This window comes from Bos indicus, chromosome 23 (assembly GCF_029378745.1).
Source record: "Bos indicus isolate NIAB-ARS_2022 breed Sahiwal x Tharparkar chromosome 23, NIAB-ARS_B.indTharparkar_mat_pri_1.0, whole genome shotgun sequence".
Taxonomy (NCBI): Eukaryota; Metazoa; Chordata; class Mammalia; order Artiodactyla; family Bovidae; genus Bos; species Bos indicus.
The window spans coordinates 47,476,805-47,493,916 of NC_091782.1; the positions used below are offsets into that span (position 1 = coordinate 47,476,805).

The following is a 17,112-nucleotide window of genomic DNA, read 5'->3' on the forward strand; positions in this document are numbered from 1 at the left end:
ACCACTTCTGTGGTTAGGGTGTGTGTGAGAGAGAGAGAGCACTTCTTTCCACCAGCTGGTTAGCGGCGGGCGGGGTGTGTGTGTGTGTGTGTGTGAGAGAGACACAGCACTTCTGTGGTTGGTGGGGGTGTGTGTGTTGGTTAGGGGTGTGTGTGTGTTGGTTAGGGGTGTGTGTGTGTTGATTAGGGGTGTGTGTGTGTTGGTTAGGGGGTGTGTGTGTGAGATAGCACTTCTGTGGTTGGCGGGGGTGTGTGTGAGAGAGAGAGAGCACTTCTTCCCGCCAGCTGGTTAGGATGCTGATTTCAGCCTGCAGTGGGCGTTTAAAGGAAAGTCCACTGGACGCTGGTTCCAGTGGTCATTCTTTGCAGATAACTGAGGAGAGAAACAGCAAGCTGTAGTCTTTGTCTTAAGCTTTTAATGAGTAAAAGTGACTCCCTTACACATTATTGTGTGGGGGCTGGAGACTTCTGTGTGCTTCGTAGTTGCCCACCACACACTCCCTTTCTGCCCCAACCTCCCCTTTCTGACAGCTTCCCAGGATCTGACAGTTGGGGGAGGAGGCAGGCAGCTCAAAGCCCACCCCACAGTTTGCAGGGGCTCCTCCAGGTGACTCCAATACACTCCTGCCTGTCCGCACCCACTCCTTAACCCACCTGAAAGTCAAGGAATTAATTACCTGGCAGGAATGATCACTGCAGGTATTTCTGAGGCAGCTGGAAGTGCTATTAGTGGGCTTGAGAGGGTTTAGACCAGGGGCTGGGATCTTTGATGCGGGGGTTAGAACTGTGGATTCCCAGTCCTTTTATCAAGGGTCTGGATAAATGGCTGGACAGGAGAGTTTTGCAGGTCTGGGCTCAACTCAACAGGATACTTATTACTGGTATTGGCAAAGGTGCGCCAATTTTTCCTGTTCTGAATGAAAAGGCGGATAGTGTTCTGTTTTGTAACACAGTTTGGCAATTGACAAACTACCGCTTTGGAAATAGGTGTTCTTAGTGAAAGCGGACACCCTCCTTACTTGGAGAAAGAAGAATCGAGTCCTAGGGCTTTGAGCGATTCTGCCTTGGCTGTTGATGTCCTTTCCCTCTTCTCCCCGCTGCTCTTAGAGTGAAGCCAGACTTCCCATCCTGCCAGCCTCACCCCTTCGGCAGCCGGTACGAGCAACAGCAGGGCGGTTACCCTCCTGGCTACAGCTCTGGCCTCGGGGCGGGTGGAAATGGACCCAACCTTTATTCTGCGTGTGAGACCTCTGGACACCCCTCTGAGACTTCGCTTCCACCCAAGGTATCTCTCCCTGGCATAGATACTGCGTTGGGCGCGTGTCCGGTATGGGGACATCTTTTTCCTTTCTCCATGCCCTGGAGAAATCCCCTTGAATTTCCCTCAGCCTGGATTCTGCTCCCTGATATGTGTGTGTGCTGTGTGCTTAGTCACTCAGTCGTGTCCGACTCCTTCTGACCCCATGGACTGTAGCCTGCCAGGCTCCTCTGTCCATGGGATTCTCCAGGCAAGAATACTGGAGTGGGTAGTCATTCCTGTCTCCAGGGGATCTTCCCGACCCAGGGATCGAGCCCAGGTGTCCTGCGTAGTGGGCAGATTCTGTACTGCTGAGCCACCGGTGCCTGTAGAGAGGAATGGTAATAACTTACACTGCCCCTAGAGAGCCCATGGAGTCTGGAGTAACTAACCAAGATCTGTTTGGGGGGTGCTTCCTCACCTGAGAAGATGATGGATTGGTTTACTTTCCTGTAGCCTCTGCGTTTCCTCAGCAGCTACCGTCTGGTCCTTAGCTGAGCCACGGGGTTGGGATGGGATTGGAAGGCCTCGAGGGATATGTGCCCATGGAGACTTTGCAGATTGTCACCCGGAAGGAAGGGCAGAGCTCCAGGTGCAGGTCTGGGTGCAGGGATTGTGGAGTCTGATGCCAGGGTCCTTGCGGTCTGGTTCCTGCCCCCCAGACCCCAGGGGGCCACTTAGATCCCTGAAACTTCAGAGAAGGCAGGTGCCTTTGACCAGTGCTCCTCCTGTGTGAGTTTTCTTCTATGGGCTCAGCTCATCTGTTGCATAATTGTAGTATTTTGTCATTTAAAGTCTCTTTTAATCAAAATTCAAAATAAAATTTGATCAAAAGGGATTTTAGTGTTGTAGATACTATTTTTGAGAGCTAAATTCTTCCAGGAAAGTGTCAATAGCAACCCTTTAAGTAAAAAAAAATTTTTAAACATACTGATTTTCATTGTAGGAAACCACATCTCTAGCTGAAAACCAAGATGAAGATTCACTAGAAGGTAACAGAAGCCTTATGTTTAGTTGAAAACAAAACTAGCCCTTTTCCCAGGTCCCTCATTCACTGAGCTGGCTATAAACGGAGAGATCCTACCAGAAAGTTCCAACGTAGGTCTCCCTCCCTCAGTTTCTGAATTAATTGTTATAAACCATTTCTTCGTTTCTATCATTCTCTTAACTGAACAGATGAAGCAGCACGTTTATTTTTTAGAACCCTGTCTTAGGGATCTGGTCCTGGCTCAGTCCTTGGGGTCATATCCACCCAGGTCCTCAAGCTAGAAACTCAAGACTCGCCCCCCACCCTTCCTCTCTCTTCTGCTCCAAGTTGAATGCATTTCCAAGTACTGTCCATTCGTTTCCAAATTATCTCTTAATTCTGTCCATTTTCTCCATTTCTCCCACCATCTACTCATTGAATCCAGTAGCACTGCTCTTGTAGCTTCAGTTTCTATTTTTAAAGTCTTAACGAAAGGAAACACACCATTTAAAAAACTAACATTAAATATCTGCACTATTTCCTGCTGATGTTTTTTAAAAGCTCTAGTTTTAAGCCATTTCTAATATGTGTCCTGTAAAACTCTATTTTTCTCCCCTATGTATTATTGGCTTGTGCAGATCCAAATCTCCACTTGAATATTGAGGAACTCAACAAAGAATTTATGGTGAAAAGTGAAGAGCTCTACCAATCTCTCATGAATAGCCACTGGCAGCCTCTCGATACGGTATACTCAGAAATCCCAGACAAGACCCCCCAAGAGCAAGATGCTGATTAAGCTACCAACTATCATATTCATTGTGTCTTATTTTGTTTTTGTTTAAAAAGTTCTCGCAGGAAGGCACTGGATTGTGTGTATAAATACAGATTCTTGAGGGAGTGTAATGTAAATAAACGTTGCCAGCACGTTCACTTCTGGGAGTGTGTTGTATTACATGGGTGCCAGCAGAGGTCACGTCCAGCTTCCTTGGTGGTTCTGGGAAAGAATCCACCTGCCAGTGCAGGAGACTCAAGTTCCATCCCTGGGTCCGGAAGATCCCCTGGAGAAGGAGATGGCAACCCACTCTTGCCTGGAGAATCCTGTGGACAGAGCAGCCTGGCGGGCTGTAGTCCATGGGGTCACAGAGAGTCGGACAAGAGTTAGCAACTGAACAGTAACGACAAAGAGAGGCCACAGAACTATCAAGTTAGACCAGGCTGCACTGCAAGGCGTTTGAAAATAGGTGTCCTAAAACAACATTGTAAATCAACTATATTTCAATTGTAAATCAGCTATAAAACAACATTGTAGATCAACTATATAAAACTATATTTAAAAAAAAGGTAATAGATTTAATATGACATGTGCCTGATCTAAACTGATGGTGGCATTAGCTACTCTGATACACTGAATGATTTGCTGCTTTCTTCTGTTCACAAATGGCCATGTCCCTGGTGGCTTAGATGGTAAAGTGTCTGCCTACAATGCGGGAGACCTGGGTTCAATCGGGAAGATCTCCTGGAGAAGGAAATGGCAACCTACTCCAGTACTCTTGCCTGGAAAATCCCATGGACAGAGGAGTGTGGTAGGCTATACTCCATGGGGTCGCAAAGAGTCGGACACGACTGAGCGACATCACTCACTCACTCTGTTCACAAACGGCCATGTCCCTGGTGGCTCAGATGGTAAAGTGTCTGCCTACAATGCGGGAGACCTGGGTTCAATCCCTGGGTCATCGCAAACAGTCCGGAGATGACTGAGCGACTTCACTTTCACTTTCACTTTCTGTTCACAAACAGTGCAAGCCTTCTTGCCTGCATCTGGTGTAGAAAAATGCAGATTAGAACGAGATGTTTGATCTCCATCGCCAGACCCTCAGGCTCTCTTACAAGAGCACTAGATGATAGAAGACAGTGGAGCTCACCTGTCACAGTTGAGTCCTCAGCATGGAAAGAGTGTGCTTGATCGAAACAGCCTGTCAGCCTTCTGAGACAGAGCACGTGGACCCCCAGTGACACCACTGTGCAACTTCAGTGCATTGGTTGATAAGCACTTTCACTCTGGGGTTTTACTCTTGCAAAACACTTCCACCATCATGCCAAGAAACCCACTCAAACCTAAAGATTAGAGGTCGTGTTGGGGGTGCCCCAGTAAACAGCCAACCCACAGCCCCACTCACCTGACATCTTGGACTGTCCGCTGACTGTAACCCCAGATTGATTCCAGGAGAGACCAGCAGGGGAGCCCAGCCCCTAGAGTTGATCCTGTTTTACACGCCAGCCAGGAGAATCCCACGCACGGAGGAGTCTGGTGGGCTACAGTCCACGGGGTCACAAAGAGTCGAATGTGAGTAAGCACACAAAAAGATTACACTATGATTTGACAATGGAGTGAAAAAGACACAAACAAATCAGCATGGCAAAAAAAATTTGAATTTCAAGAGTAAATATTTGTTGTTAGAAGAGTGACCACAAATCCATGTTTTCTTGCGTATTTGTTGTCAAGAAATAGCCAGTTTGTTTCACTTACATCCAACTTGCTGCTGCTGCTAAGTCGCTTCAGTCGTGTCCGACTCTGTGTGACCCCATAGATGGCAGCCCACCAGGCTCCTCTGTACCTGGGATTCTCCAGGCAAGAATACTGGAGTGGGTTGCCATTTCCTTTTCCATCTTACATATAAATAAAAGGAAAATGTGATTTAAAAAAGGTGTCTAGGATTTCCCAGACAGTCCAGTAGTTAGGACTCCATGCTTTCACTGCTAGGGCCTGGGTTCAGTTCCCGGTTGGGGAGCTAAGATCCTATAAGCCTCATGGTGCAGCCATGAAAAAAAAGTACAGGGGGCTTCCTTGGTAGCTCAGTGGTAAAGAACCCGCCTGCCAATGCAGAGACATGGGTTCAATCCCTGGTCTGGGAAGATCCCATATACTGCAGACCAGCTAAGTCTGTGTGCCCTGACTATTGAGCTTACACTCTAGAGCCTGGGAGCCGCCAACTACTGAAGCCTGCGTGCCCTGGAGCCTGTGTGCCACAAGAGAAGCCACCTCAATGAGAAGCCCATTCACTCCCCAAAACTAGAGAAAAGCCTGTGCAGCAAGGAAGACCCAGCACAGCCAAAAATAAATAACATTAAATATACATATATACATACAAATATATGAAGGAACGAGTGGAAGCTTCCAGCTCAAAAAAATCCTACATAAACACAGCAATTTTTCTTTCCCCCCATTTTATATTGGTGGAAGCTTTTCAAACGGCATTTGCCTAGATGACCCCCACCCCTTGGAAATATTTATTGATTTCATACCCAGATAGGAAAATTTCCATATGTGGTAATGACTACAGCATCAGTAAGTTTCCTACTCATTCAAATTATTTCCCTACCAGCCTGTCCTGTATTTTAAGTCACTCTGTTGCTTTTTGTAGCCATTATCCCCAAAGAATCTGTTAAGGACTGCTTTTTCTTTTTAAACCATCATTCTTCCACTGGGTCATCTGATACACAGCCAGCCATGCAGGTGGAAAGCCGAATTCAGACACTTCCTGCTGGGTCCTTTGTGAAAGCCTCCATGGAGTGCTAATCGTGGGGTTATCATGCCTCACCTGCTCAGAGATAACACGTCAAGAACCAGAGTTTCAATCTGTGGCCCTGGTAGTCATCGGTACTTTCCCTCCTCGCTCTTCAAGACCCATTACACCTATTTAGTCAGAGCCTAAGGAAATGAATCGAGAGTTTCCCAGGCAGCGATCTGTGATATGTAGGACACGGTTTACTGCTCTACCCTGCTGCTTTCCCCACTGGTTTCTTCGTGCTCTGGCTGTGGATTTGCTCTGTTCCCCATCCTCTTCTTTTATCCCATTCCCATACTCTAGATAAAGAATATACAGACTTGTCCTTTTCTTTTTTTTATTAAAACATTATTTATGGCTGCGCTAGGTCTTCGTTGCACTTGGGCTTTCTCTAGTGATGGCAAGTGGGGCTACTCTTGTCGCAGAGCACAGGCTCCAGGCACAAGGGCTTCAGTAGGGGTCCTTCAGAATGTGGGATCTTCCTGGACCAGGGATCGAACCCGTGTCCCCTGCACTGGCAGGTGGATTCTTAACCACTGGGCCACCAAGGAAGCCCAGATGTTTCCTTTCCATAGTACAATCTTCACCATGTCCCCTGCACTGGCAGGTGGATTCTTAACCACTGGGCCACCAAGGAAGCCCAGATGTTTCCTTTCCATAGTACAATCTTCACCATGTCCCCTGCACTGGCAGGTGGATTCTTAACCACTGGGCCACCAAGGAAGCCCAGATGTTTCCTTTCCATAGTACAATCTTCACCATGTCCCCTGCACTGGCAGGTGGATTCTTAACCACTGGGCCACCAAGGAAGCCCAGATGTTTCCTTTCCATAGTACAGTCTTCACCAGGAAATGGTATTTGAGACCAGTCCAGTCCGTTTCCGTCATTTGGTTTAACATGAAGGCGCTCCATGTTACTGGGACTCGCCTTACCCATCTGGTCTGTCCGGCTCCAACTCTCAACACACAGCCAGCACAGAATTAAAAACCAAGCAAAGCTGATTTTGATCACTGAACTTTGATTTTGTAAGACGTTAACCTTAGACATTGACAAATTCTCCATACCATTTTGACAACTTTTCTTTGAAGTCTATAAAGTTTTTTAAAAATAAAACATTTTGGAAAGTCATCAGAAACCTTCCATTTTGCCTTCAATACAGTTGATGCCTTGAAGTTCACTGATAATTCACTTTAATGGAAATAAATAGCCTGAAACTCATAAATAATTCACTTTCACTTTGACTCACTTTTTCAGTGATTCACCTAATAGCCTCAACTCCTAATCACATGCTTGAGACTCACTTTTACGGTTTGACACATGATGCTGGCTGTTGGTTTCTGAATTTTGGTTCTTTTTGGAAGAACCCGGTGTGTGTCTGTGTCTGTGTGCTTGCTTTCAATTGTGTCCAACTTTCTGTGACCCCATGAACCGCAGCCCACCAGGCTCCTCTGTCCCTGGGATTCTCCAGGCAAGAATACTGGAGTGGGTTGTTATTTCCTTCTCCAGGGGATCTTCCCAATCCAGAGATCAAGCCCGTGTCTCTGCCATCTCCTGCATTGGCAAGCGGATTCTTTACCACCAGTGCCCCCTGGGAAACCCCTTTTAGACCATTCAGCCCCCCTGTCTACTATAGCCCCCAGGATCCTTCCCAAGATGTAGGTCAGACTTCCTGGGCTCCCAGCAGGATTCACCCCAGTTAATCTTCCCGACAGCCACCATGGAAGCCCACCACGTTCAAACCTTGTAGGTATTGAGAAGTGAACACAGTCAGCTTCATCTCTTTACCTTCCTCCTCCCAGAGCCATCACTGGCAGACCTCTTGCCAAAGTCAGAACTTGGCCTTGGGAGCGTGACCTCCAGTGTCTTTCCCATTGGCTTGACCTTTTAATCCCTCAGCCGTCCTGACCAAAAGAGGGAGTAGTCACAATAGAAAATGTAGTTCTGGCATTACTGAACTGGAAGACTGGAGTCTTCCCAAACTCCAGTTATTCGCTTAGTCTGTTCACATGGATCTCGGCTCCCATTTCCCACTTGGCATAGACTGCTATCCTAAAGTCTCACCATGTGGGACTTCCCTGGCGGTCCAGCGGTTTAAGATGCTACACTGCCACGGTAGCGGGGGTGGATTTGATCCCTCATCAAGGATCTAAGCTGCATGGTGTAACCAGAAAGTAAAAAAAAAAAAAAAACAGGACAATTCTAAAAATAAAGTTTATTTTTGAAGGGCTCAAAAAAGCAAGTTACAAAAAGCTATAATTCTATTATGTATCTATATAAGCAACACTTAAAAAAAAAAAAAAGCTAGTCTGTGTGTCTTTGTATTTCCGCTGTATAATAAGCACAGGTACATAATGGTTGTGTAGCTATAGAACTGTGCAGTACAACAGCCACTGGTCACATAAAATAAGTAACATTTCCTCAGTCAAACTGGCCACATTTCAAGTGCCCAATAGCTAGGACGAGTGTCAGTATCTTGGACAGTGCAGATGTAGAATGTTCCCATCACGGCAGATTCTTTTGGACAGCACTGCCCTAGGATATCTGAGTGTATATTGCCGTACTGAAAGGACACTGACACCAGACTGATCACCTCTGGAGAAAGGAGTTCACTTTTTATCCCATATCCTTCTGTATTAATTCATTTTTTCATCCTATATTCTCCCGTATTCTATTTTCTAACTTATTAACTTGATTTAAATCGTGTTTAAAATTTTTTATTGAAGTATAGTTGATTTGTTTTCATTGCTCAGTCATGTCCGACTCTTTGCGACCCCGTGGACTGCAGCACACCAGGCCTCCCTGTCCTTCACCATCTCCCAGAGCTTGCTCAAACTCATGTCCATTGGGTCGATGATGCCATCCAACCATCTCATTCCCCTTCGCCCCTTCTCCTCCTGCCCTGTCTTTTCCAGCATTAGGGTCTTTTCCAATGAGTTGGCTCTTCACATCAGGTGGCCAAAGGATTGGAATTGATTTGTGTATTTTCTATTTTTAGAAAATATTTTTATTTATTTTGGCATTTATGTATTTTCTATATTTAGGAAATATTTATTTAGAAAATATACTTATATATTTTATAGTTGATTTATATATTTTCTATGATATACAGCACATATTTTTGTTTTTGTAGTTTGAAATATTTTGTACTTTAGTTTTAAAATATTATGCATTAAAAAATGGTGCATCAGATATTGTTTAGACGAGTTATTTTCCTTAGTATTTCTATCATTTTCCATGTGTCTAGTAGAGGAAATATTCATTTACCCAAACTTAGCACTGAAAGACTGCTCAAAAACTTTGGCATTTGACAGTTGAATAATTACAATATCAACATGTCTTTTTCCTAAGTTGTACCTTGATTTTTAAAAAATAAATAAAGGAGGCACATATAGGAGATAATTTCTTCCTGCCTCTCAGATTTTGAATTTAAATTCCCGATTGAAATGAAACTGACCTTCCATTGTCTCTATCATTCCCAGTTATCCTCTCCGATACTCCTCACAGGGAAGGCTTCATTATTTTTCAGTGGGGTGGGCATTTTTAGACAGGTATATGTTTGCATGAATGAATTTATTTGTGTATTTTTAGAAAATGCTAGGAGGGGGACATCCCTGGTGGTCTAGTGCTTAGGAATCTGCCTTGCAGTGCCGGGGCTGCGGGTTCGATCCCTGGCTGAGGAACTAAGATCCCAGGTACCCTGGTGCGGCTGAGCCCATGCGCCACAGCTACTGAGCCCGGAGCCACAACAAAAGATCCCACCTGCTGCATCTAAGACCTGACGCAGCCAGATAAAATTTTCTTAGAAAGACAATGCTGGGAAGATGGGCTTGTCAAATGCCGATCAAATAAAGCCATACAACAGTCCCCAGTGTGGAAAACAATATATTAATTTATTTCCAAGAAAACAACATGGAACATCATCGAAAACAAAATTTTCAGGGCATCTCCATGGGCCTGCAGAAACCCACTAGTTCAAACATTAAATTCTCCCAACATTAAAGTATTTGAGACACAGAAGAAATGACCAACAGACATGTAAACATCTTCTATTCCAAAAGATTTCTTCTTCTGCAAGAGGAAGATCCAGTGTAAAGCTCCTCAAGTGGTGTGATGTAAGTTTAAAAAAAAAGGTGATTTTAAATTCTGCCTTTAGCTCCGGGTGTGTTCCCTACCCCTTGACTTTTCGTCACCCAGTGCACTTCCATCTCTCTCGGCAACAGGAAAAAGGACAGATTTTACTTCAAAATCATTAAAAGTCATTAAATTCAAGGTCATTAAATATGATTAAGGGCTTCCTTAAGTTAAATATGATTAACATTCAACAGGCACAATTGCAGAAAAAGTAACATTGCGTGGATTAAATGTATCATTAGTCGTAGTTGCTGTTTTTCATTAGAATAAATAAATACCAAGGAACTGGATGGAGTACAAAAGGAGACTTCACATTTTTTGGACGTGACAGGACGTTTTCTCAGTGTGAACACTGAAACCGTTCTGGGATGCTAAGTATGGCTTCACTTCACCCTCTCGAGATGCTCCACCTTAGGAAATGAACTAAGGAGACCAGTAAGAGAAGCCTGATTCTCAGAGCACTTGTTTTCTCATGCTTACTAACAACCTCTCTAAGCCTCAGTCACTTCATCTGCAAGATGGGGTAATTGTGCGAGTTTGCAAGAGCACTGTGAGATCTGAATGCCCTGAGAGGTCAAAGAGAAAGCAGGTTGCCTAGAAAACAATCAGCTGTGGCCTGTGTCTCCAGCCTCCCTTCTCTCTTCAGAATATTCTGATTTAGACCTCACTTTGAAACTGGTGATATCTTGGGCCTGATATGACAATCCATAAGCCCACCACTACAGCCACTCCCTGGTGGTCTAGTGGTTAGGAGTCTGCACTTCTACTGCAGGGTCCGAGGGCTTGATCCCCGGTCAGGGGAGTTCCACATGCCTCGTGGGGTGGCCGGAGCCGGGGGGCGGATAATACACTTTGTGAGATTCTCTGGAGTTCTAGAGATTCTCTTTCCAATCTTGGCATTATTGCCAAGATTTTCAGAGTGAAAAAGCTTCTCACTTCTTATCTCTGCACGTGTCTGGTGTATAGTAGACACCCAAGAAATACTTATGGATTGGATGGATGAATGGGATAAAGGATAAGTGACAAAGAGGCTCTCCCACAATTGAAAGCTTTTAAAAATCCAGGCACTCCTAAGACCCCACAGGCACTGCAAAGTTACCCAGAGAACACTGTGGACTCCTTAAAGGTTCATGGGATAGAATTTGGTCTCCATTTTGCAGGTAAGATCACTTCGGTGGTGTGTGCATGCTTAGTCACTTCAGTCACGTCCTACTCTTTGTGACCCCAGGACGGTAGCCCACCAGGCTTCTCTGTCCATGGGATTTCCCAGGCAAGAATACTGAAGTGGGTAGCCATTTCCTTCTCTATGGGATCTTCCCGACCCAGGGATTGAATCCAGATCTCCTGTGTCTTCTGCATCACAGGCCGATTCTTTACCACTGAGCCATTGGGAAAGCCCCACTTTGGTGGGGGTGGAGGCAAAAAAGGGAAGTGATTTATCCTGAAATAGTCAAGGCTTGAGGCTATACCCATGCAATAGCACTTCCCCTCTTGAAATATCTTCATTCTTCAAGAACTTTTCCATGTTCTCAATGGAAAATGATGGACGAGGGGTCAGAGGACACTCTGACAAATATTCAAGAAGCGAACTACCTGAGAATCTTTTACTGAAGTAGCAGGCAGTGACGGCTGTCTTAAATTTGGTCTCCTGTGAATAACTTTACATTCTATACAGAATGTAAAGAATGTAAAAAAAAAAAAACAAAAAACAACCTGTAGGCACAGGAAACTTGAAAATGTTACTGTTGAAACTCAGGAACAAGACCAAGTTCTCAGTTCTAGCAGCTCAAGTTCTAAAGGAGACTGGAGAGTTACCTGAAAGCAGTTTCTATGCCGACGTGCAGCTGAGCAAAGAGCAGGGGAGTCCATTCGTGTGAGGCTACAGATCTGTGATAAAAGATTCCTTCTTCAAAGAAACTTGATTCTTATTTCCCTAAATAGTATTATCTACCATTCTCCTTTTCATGCGAACATTTATATACGATGAGGGTCTGATGCAAAGATCTGAAAACAGTTCAATTTATCACAGATCGGGACATGAGCCTGAAAGAGCGGTGAACCTCAAGAAACTGCCAGAGTGGCCTAAGAACCAGTATCACCGTGCAAGCATCCTGACAGCACATTTCACAGTGTCTAGCAGACATTTTGACGTGTAATTATGTAGTCAGGTCCTGAAGCTATAACCTTGGCCCTGAGACTGTTCATATAACCCAGGCAAAGTTTTTCTCCCAAAGAAAGGCTCTCCTTCCCAGAGGCAATTTCCCTTTAGACTGTGAGTGGCTGTAGATCAGAAATGCCAGCTGGGCTGTATTGCAATTTCACTCTGATTCAGGGTTCTTTCTCGAAGCCTCAGTTCCAGGCATTCCACAGTGAGGGGGTATGCAGTGAGCTCAAACTTGTTTGCAAAGAGGCTTGACGAATTAATCAACCACTTTAAGTCTCCATTGCCATAGATACAAATGTCATGGACATAGTGGCCTGTAATAGGAGAGAACAAGAAAACAGTCAAAATAGGCTTGTTTCCATGTCAACAGGGGTGAGCTTGCAGAACAGTAGGTTGTCCAACTGACTGCTGCAGGGCTAGGACTGTGCCAAGCGCTAGGGGATTCCGATGAAGTAGGATTGCGTCAGCCCAGCCCACAAGGAAGTTAAACTTTCTATGAGGAGACAAAGATACAAATATGTACTTACAGAAAATGAGAGTTAAGTAGTCCAAAGGAAAAACACAATAGGGATCACAAGGCAATTCACGCATTATGAACTTTGGGTTTCACGGATGAGACGTCCTATACGTAGACAGATGGGAGGGGTCTTTGTGGGCTGAGTTGGTTGGGTCTCTTCCTTGGGCTATCCAAGAGCCTACTTTATTATGTATGAGGCTTTTTGTGTGTTTTTTTTTAAATTAGGAACTTTTGGCCTCGCTGCAAAGCATGCAGGATCCCAGTTCCCCAAGCAGGGATCGAACTTGAGTCTCCGGCATTGGAAGCTTGGAGTCCTAACCACTGGACCACCAGGGAAGGCCCTATCTCTCCTCTTAAATGGGGAATAAACATCACCCGCGTGTCACCTATGAACTCCTAATCCTCTCCAAGTCTTCTCTATCGTAATCCAGGGCAAGCCTACTCTTCAGTACACTCGGCCCTTTTCCCCCTTCCTTCCACACCCCACATCCAATCTGGCAGCAACCTTGTCAGCTCAACCTTCAAAATATTAATGCAATTTGACCACATTTCACCCCCTCCGATACCTCCATCCTAATCAAGCTGCCTCCATCTTCCTGTCTGACTGGTTCCCAGTGCCTCCATTTATTTTAAAAAATTTACTTTTAATTGGGGAAAACTGCTTTACAATGTTGTATTGGTTTCTGCCACACGACAAGGCAAATTAGCCATAACTGTACATGTATCACCTCCCTCCTGAGCCCGCCCCAGCCCCACCTCTCCAGGTCATCACAGAGCCAGCTACGTTCTCCGTTTGTCCCACTCTCTCCTTCCCCCCGTTTCCATAAGTCCAGTCTCTATGTCTGAGTCTGCATTCCTTCCCTGCAGATAGGCTCGGCAATTCCGTTTTTGCCTGTTAGCATATTCCCAGCACAGCAGCCAGAGTGGCTGTTTTAAACGTAAGCGCTGAAGATGTGTCTGTTGCTCAAAACCCTCTGATGGCTTCTTGTCTCATTTGGAGAAAAAGCCAAAATCCTAGCAATGGCGTTCAGGACTCCTCAGAGTCTGGCCCTCCTCACCCGGACTCACCTCTCACCACTTACTCATTCAGTTATAACCCTTAATAATCTTCACATCAGTCACACTGGCCCCCTCGCTGGTCCTGAGCAACCCAAGCATCCGTGTTTGCCCTTCCTCCCCCGGACCACGCCCTTCCACCATACATCCTCAAGGCTCCCTCTGGCACCACTCAGGAATCTACTTCAAGGCCATCCTGTCAGTGAGGCCATTTCTGACCTCCTTTCCTTCTTCCCTGATTCATTTTCCTTTTGGTACTCATTACCAACACACATGTTTCTTTGTTGTTTTTCTCCCCAGACTAGAATATAAGCTCAGGAGTTGAAATTTGAGACCACTGTGTTTACTTCTGTGTCCCCTAAATCTACAACAAGTGTGAGTGCTCAGTCAAGTCCGACTTTTTGCAACCTCTTGGACTGTAGCCCGCCAGGCTCCTCTGTGCATGGGATTTTCCAGGCAAGAATACTGGAATGGATTGCCATTTCCTTTTCCATGGGATCTTCCCAACCCAGGGATCAAACCCATGTCTCCCGAGTTGTAGGTGGATTCTTTACTGCCAAGCCATTGAGTAAGCCACATTTGGAACAGTGCCTGGTAAATATCAGATGTTAAATTAATAGTTATTGAATGAAAAGTGTAGAGAAGGATGAGTGGAGAGTTCACAGGTGGGTAGAATTGGGAAGCATCTCAAGATGGATGGGAAAGCTTCAGGTGGAAAAATGCAGAGAGGGGAATTTTCTGCTACAAAAAAGAGTTTGCTGGGGAACAGGTTCAAAACAAGGAAGCTGTAAGAAGTTTGCACTCTTTCCAGATTTGTTTGGCATATGGTAGAACTACTATGGTTGACTGTCTTAAAATAGATGAAAGGTTTGGGCCATTTTTATACCTTTTTTTTGAAAGGGTTGGAGAAATTTAATAGAAGAATCAAATGATGAAATAGATTTCAGCAAGATTAATTTCGCAGAGCTTTGCAAGGTACATTAAGAACCAATCAAGAGACTGTAGTAATCGTGTAAACCAGAGAGTTTGTTTGAAGTTAATGGTTGCCATGAGTGGGAAAGGAAAGCTATTAGAGACAGAGTACAGAAGGACCGATGGGACTTGATAATTAACTCAATGTGGCTGGGAAGAGAGACAGGAGACAGTGAAAATCACTGGAGAAAGAAGCCAGAGTTCGGGGGATGTTAAAGAATAACCTGGTGGTAGGTGAGAAGAACTTGGTACACAAATAGCACACCCATGCTTAAGAAATGAAAGTGAACAGGAGAGAAGATTTAGGGCTGGGTCGTGTAGAGAGAGCCTAGACAGCTTGGTCTTGAGGACAGAGGCAGAAAATACATCTTGGCAGAGAGAAGGAAAAGAACCAGCAGAGACAGAGTCACTCAGAATGCAAGAGAGCGACGGCATAACTGAGATGGACCCACACATAACTGAGGCCCGATGGGGACCTTGGTTGGGAGGATGGGTCACTTTTCTTCTTGAAACAGGAAGCAACAATGTGAGAAAGGGTCCCAAATGCCCTATGATGGGGACTTCCCTGGTGGTCCAGTGGTTAAGAATCCACCTCCCAATGCAGGGGACGTGAGTTCGATCCCAGGTCAGGGAAATAAGATCCCACATACCAGATCCCGAATTCCACAATGAAGATTCTGCAATTAAGACACAATGCAGCCGCCCCCACCCAAAAAAAACCCCAAAATGCTCTAAGATGGAGGAAAGGGATGACCTGATAAAGGAACTGATAAGGTGATTTTAATCAAGTGTCTTCAAAGTTCTTCCCAAAGTTGAAATGATCACCTTTGGAGAGTAGAGAGGCTGTTTCAGCACAAGATTAGGAGTTTAAAGGTGAGCCAAAAAGCTGAAAATGTGTATACCATGAAGAGTACCAGGACAATAATGACGTAAATAAAAGAACAAGCGGGAAGCCAGAGGGAACAGCTGAAGGGAGATGGTGGGTGAGTTTAGGACAGTTCTGGAGCATTCTTCAGCAGTGTTCTGCCTAGGGAATGGCAAAAAGCAGATGACAGTAATGATTATGCGTAGGAATCAGCCTCCTAGGATTAAATGCCAAGGGATAAAAAAAAAAAAATATATATATATATATATAAAATTAAAAAAAAATGCCAAGGGAACCTAAAATGTTTGAGAGAACAGCATGAAAAGCTGACACAGTACACAGGCTAGACAAGAGGTCCTCATAAAGAACCCGTAGGAGGAGGGAGCCAGAAAGCTGAATCTCTGGAAGTCCCAATTTTAAAAAAGCAAACACATCTAACATGACAACATCATATTTTAGATGTGGGGTTATGGGAATGAACAAACCGGTCAAAAACCCCAGCATTGCTGGGTCTTCTATTCTGTTCTGGGGAAGAAAGACAGTAAAATATATAGCATATAAGTTGGTGAAGGAAGACGAAGAGATTGGAATCAGAGATGGGAGCTCCACATTCAAGACCACAGGTCTAGAATGGTACTCTGTGATTCTAAATGCTAACAAGGCTTGGAAAGTGGCTACACGCACAGGTTTGGAACTAATACAGCCAAGGGGACTAGATCCAGATGGTATTACTGACTTGCTGGGTTGACATAAATTTCTACCTCCTCTGTCCAGACTGTGCCTTTTTCTTTTCTCTGTATAGTGGTTTGGGGACAAATATTTTAAATGCTAACAGTTTAAGGCTTTCAAATGGCATAACGGGTAATAAGAGTAGAAAAAACTGAGCCATTTGTTTGAAGAGGGCAGGCTGGGCTACCCAAACTTTGAACCCTATGCAGTTCCTGGCTAGAGGCTACTTTCACGGCCCCACCTGTCATGTCATCATGACATGTTGTTGTTGTTTAGTTGCTAACCCATCAGTCTCCTCTGTCCGTGGGATTTCCCAGGCAGAAATACTGGAGCAGGTTTGCCATTTCCTTCTCCAAGGGATCTTCCTGACCCAGGGATGGAACTTGCGTCTCCAGCATTGGCAGGAAGATTGTTTATCACTGAGCAACCTGGGGAGCCCAAAAGTCCTTACAAAAAGGCAAATCTGACGAGTCTATACCTTCTCTACTGAGGCAGGTCCTGGATACAGGCGATGTCAGGGAGACTGAAGGTATGTCTCTACTTGGGCGGGGAGTGCACGTGGCTGATACACAATGGACACGAACCTCTGCAGGGAGCGGGGTGGGCGGGGGAGGGCTTGGCTGCAAAGTAATCTCATCACATGGGTCCAGGCTGTAGATGTTGACATCCTCAAGTGCTACAGCCAGAGAAGAGGAGGAGAAGCAGATTGGAAGATGACCGTAGTGGCCCTAGAGGCCAAGTGATAGGGGTTACAGAAGGATGTGGAGAAGACAGCTTATCCCAAATACTGGGACCCTCACTGATGGAGATGGTCCATTTTCTAAGGAAGACCCAGGAGATCAAAGTGCA

At 45.1% G+C, this 17,112-nt stretch overlaps 1 protein-coding gene and 1 long non-coding RNA gene across 7 annotated transcripts in view; one reads left to right on the forward strand and one right to left on the reverse strand.

Annotated features, from left to right (window-relative positions):
- LOC109577253 (uncharacterized) overlaps positions 1-17,112 on the forward strand; it is a 36,515-nt gene that overhangs the window by 11,484 nt on the left and 7,919 nt on the right. For both annotated transcript variants that reach the window (XR_002183508.2, XR_011563507.1), the window contains exons 3-5: positions 1,107-1,284; positions 2,243-2,288; positions 2,902-16,792. This is a non-coding gene — a long non-coding RNA (uncharacterized lncRNA). The remainder of the gene's footprint in view (positions 1-1,106; positions 1,285-2,242; positions 2,289-2,901; positions 16,793-17,112) is intronic.
- Positions 9,699-17,112, reverse strand: part of GCNT2 (glucosaminyl (N-acetyl) transferase 2 (I blood group)) — a 119,598-nt gene continuing 112,184 nt past the window's right edge. For all 5 annotated transcript variants that reach the window (XM_070778420.1, XM_019986052.2, XM_019986050.2 and 2 more), the window contains one exon: positions 9,699-12,438. In XM_070778420.1, coding sequence (XP_070634521.1) covers positions 12,248-12,438 — 191 coding nt within the window. In that variant the 3' untranslated portion in view covers positions 9,699-12,247. The remainder of the gene's footprint in view (positions 12,439-17,112) is intronic.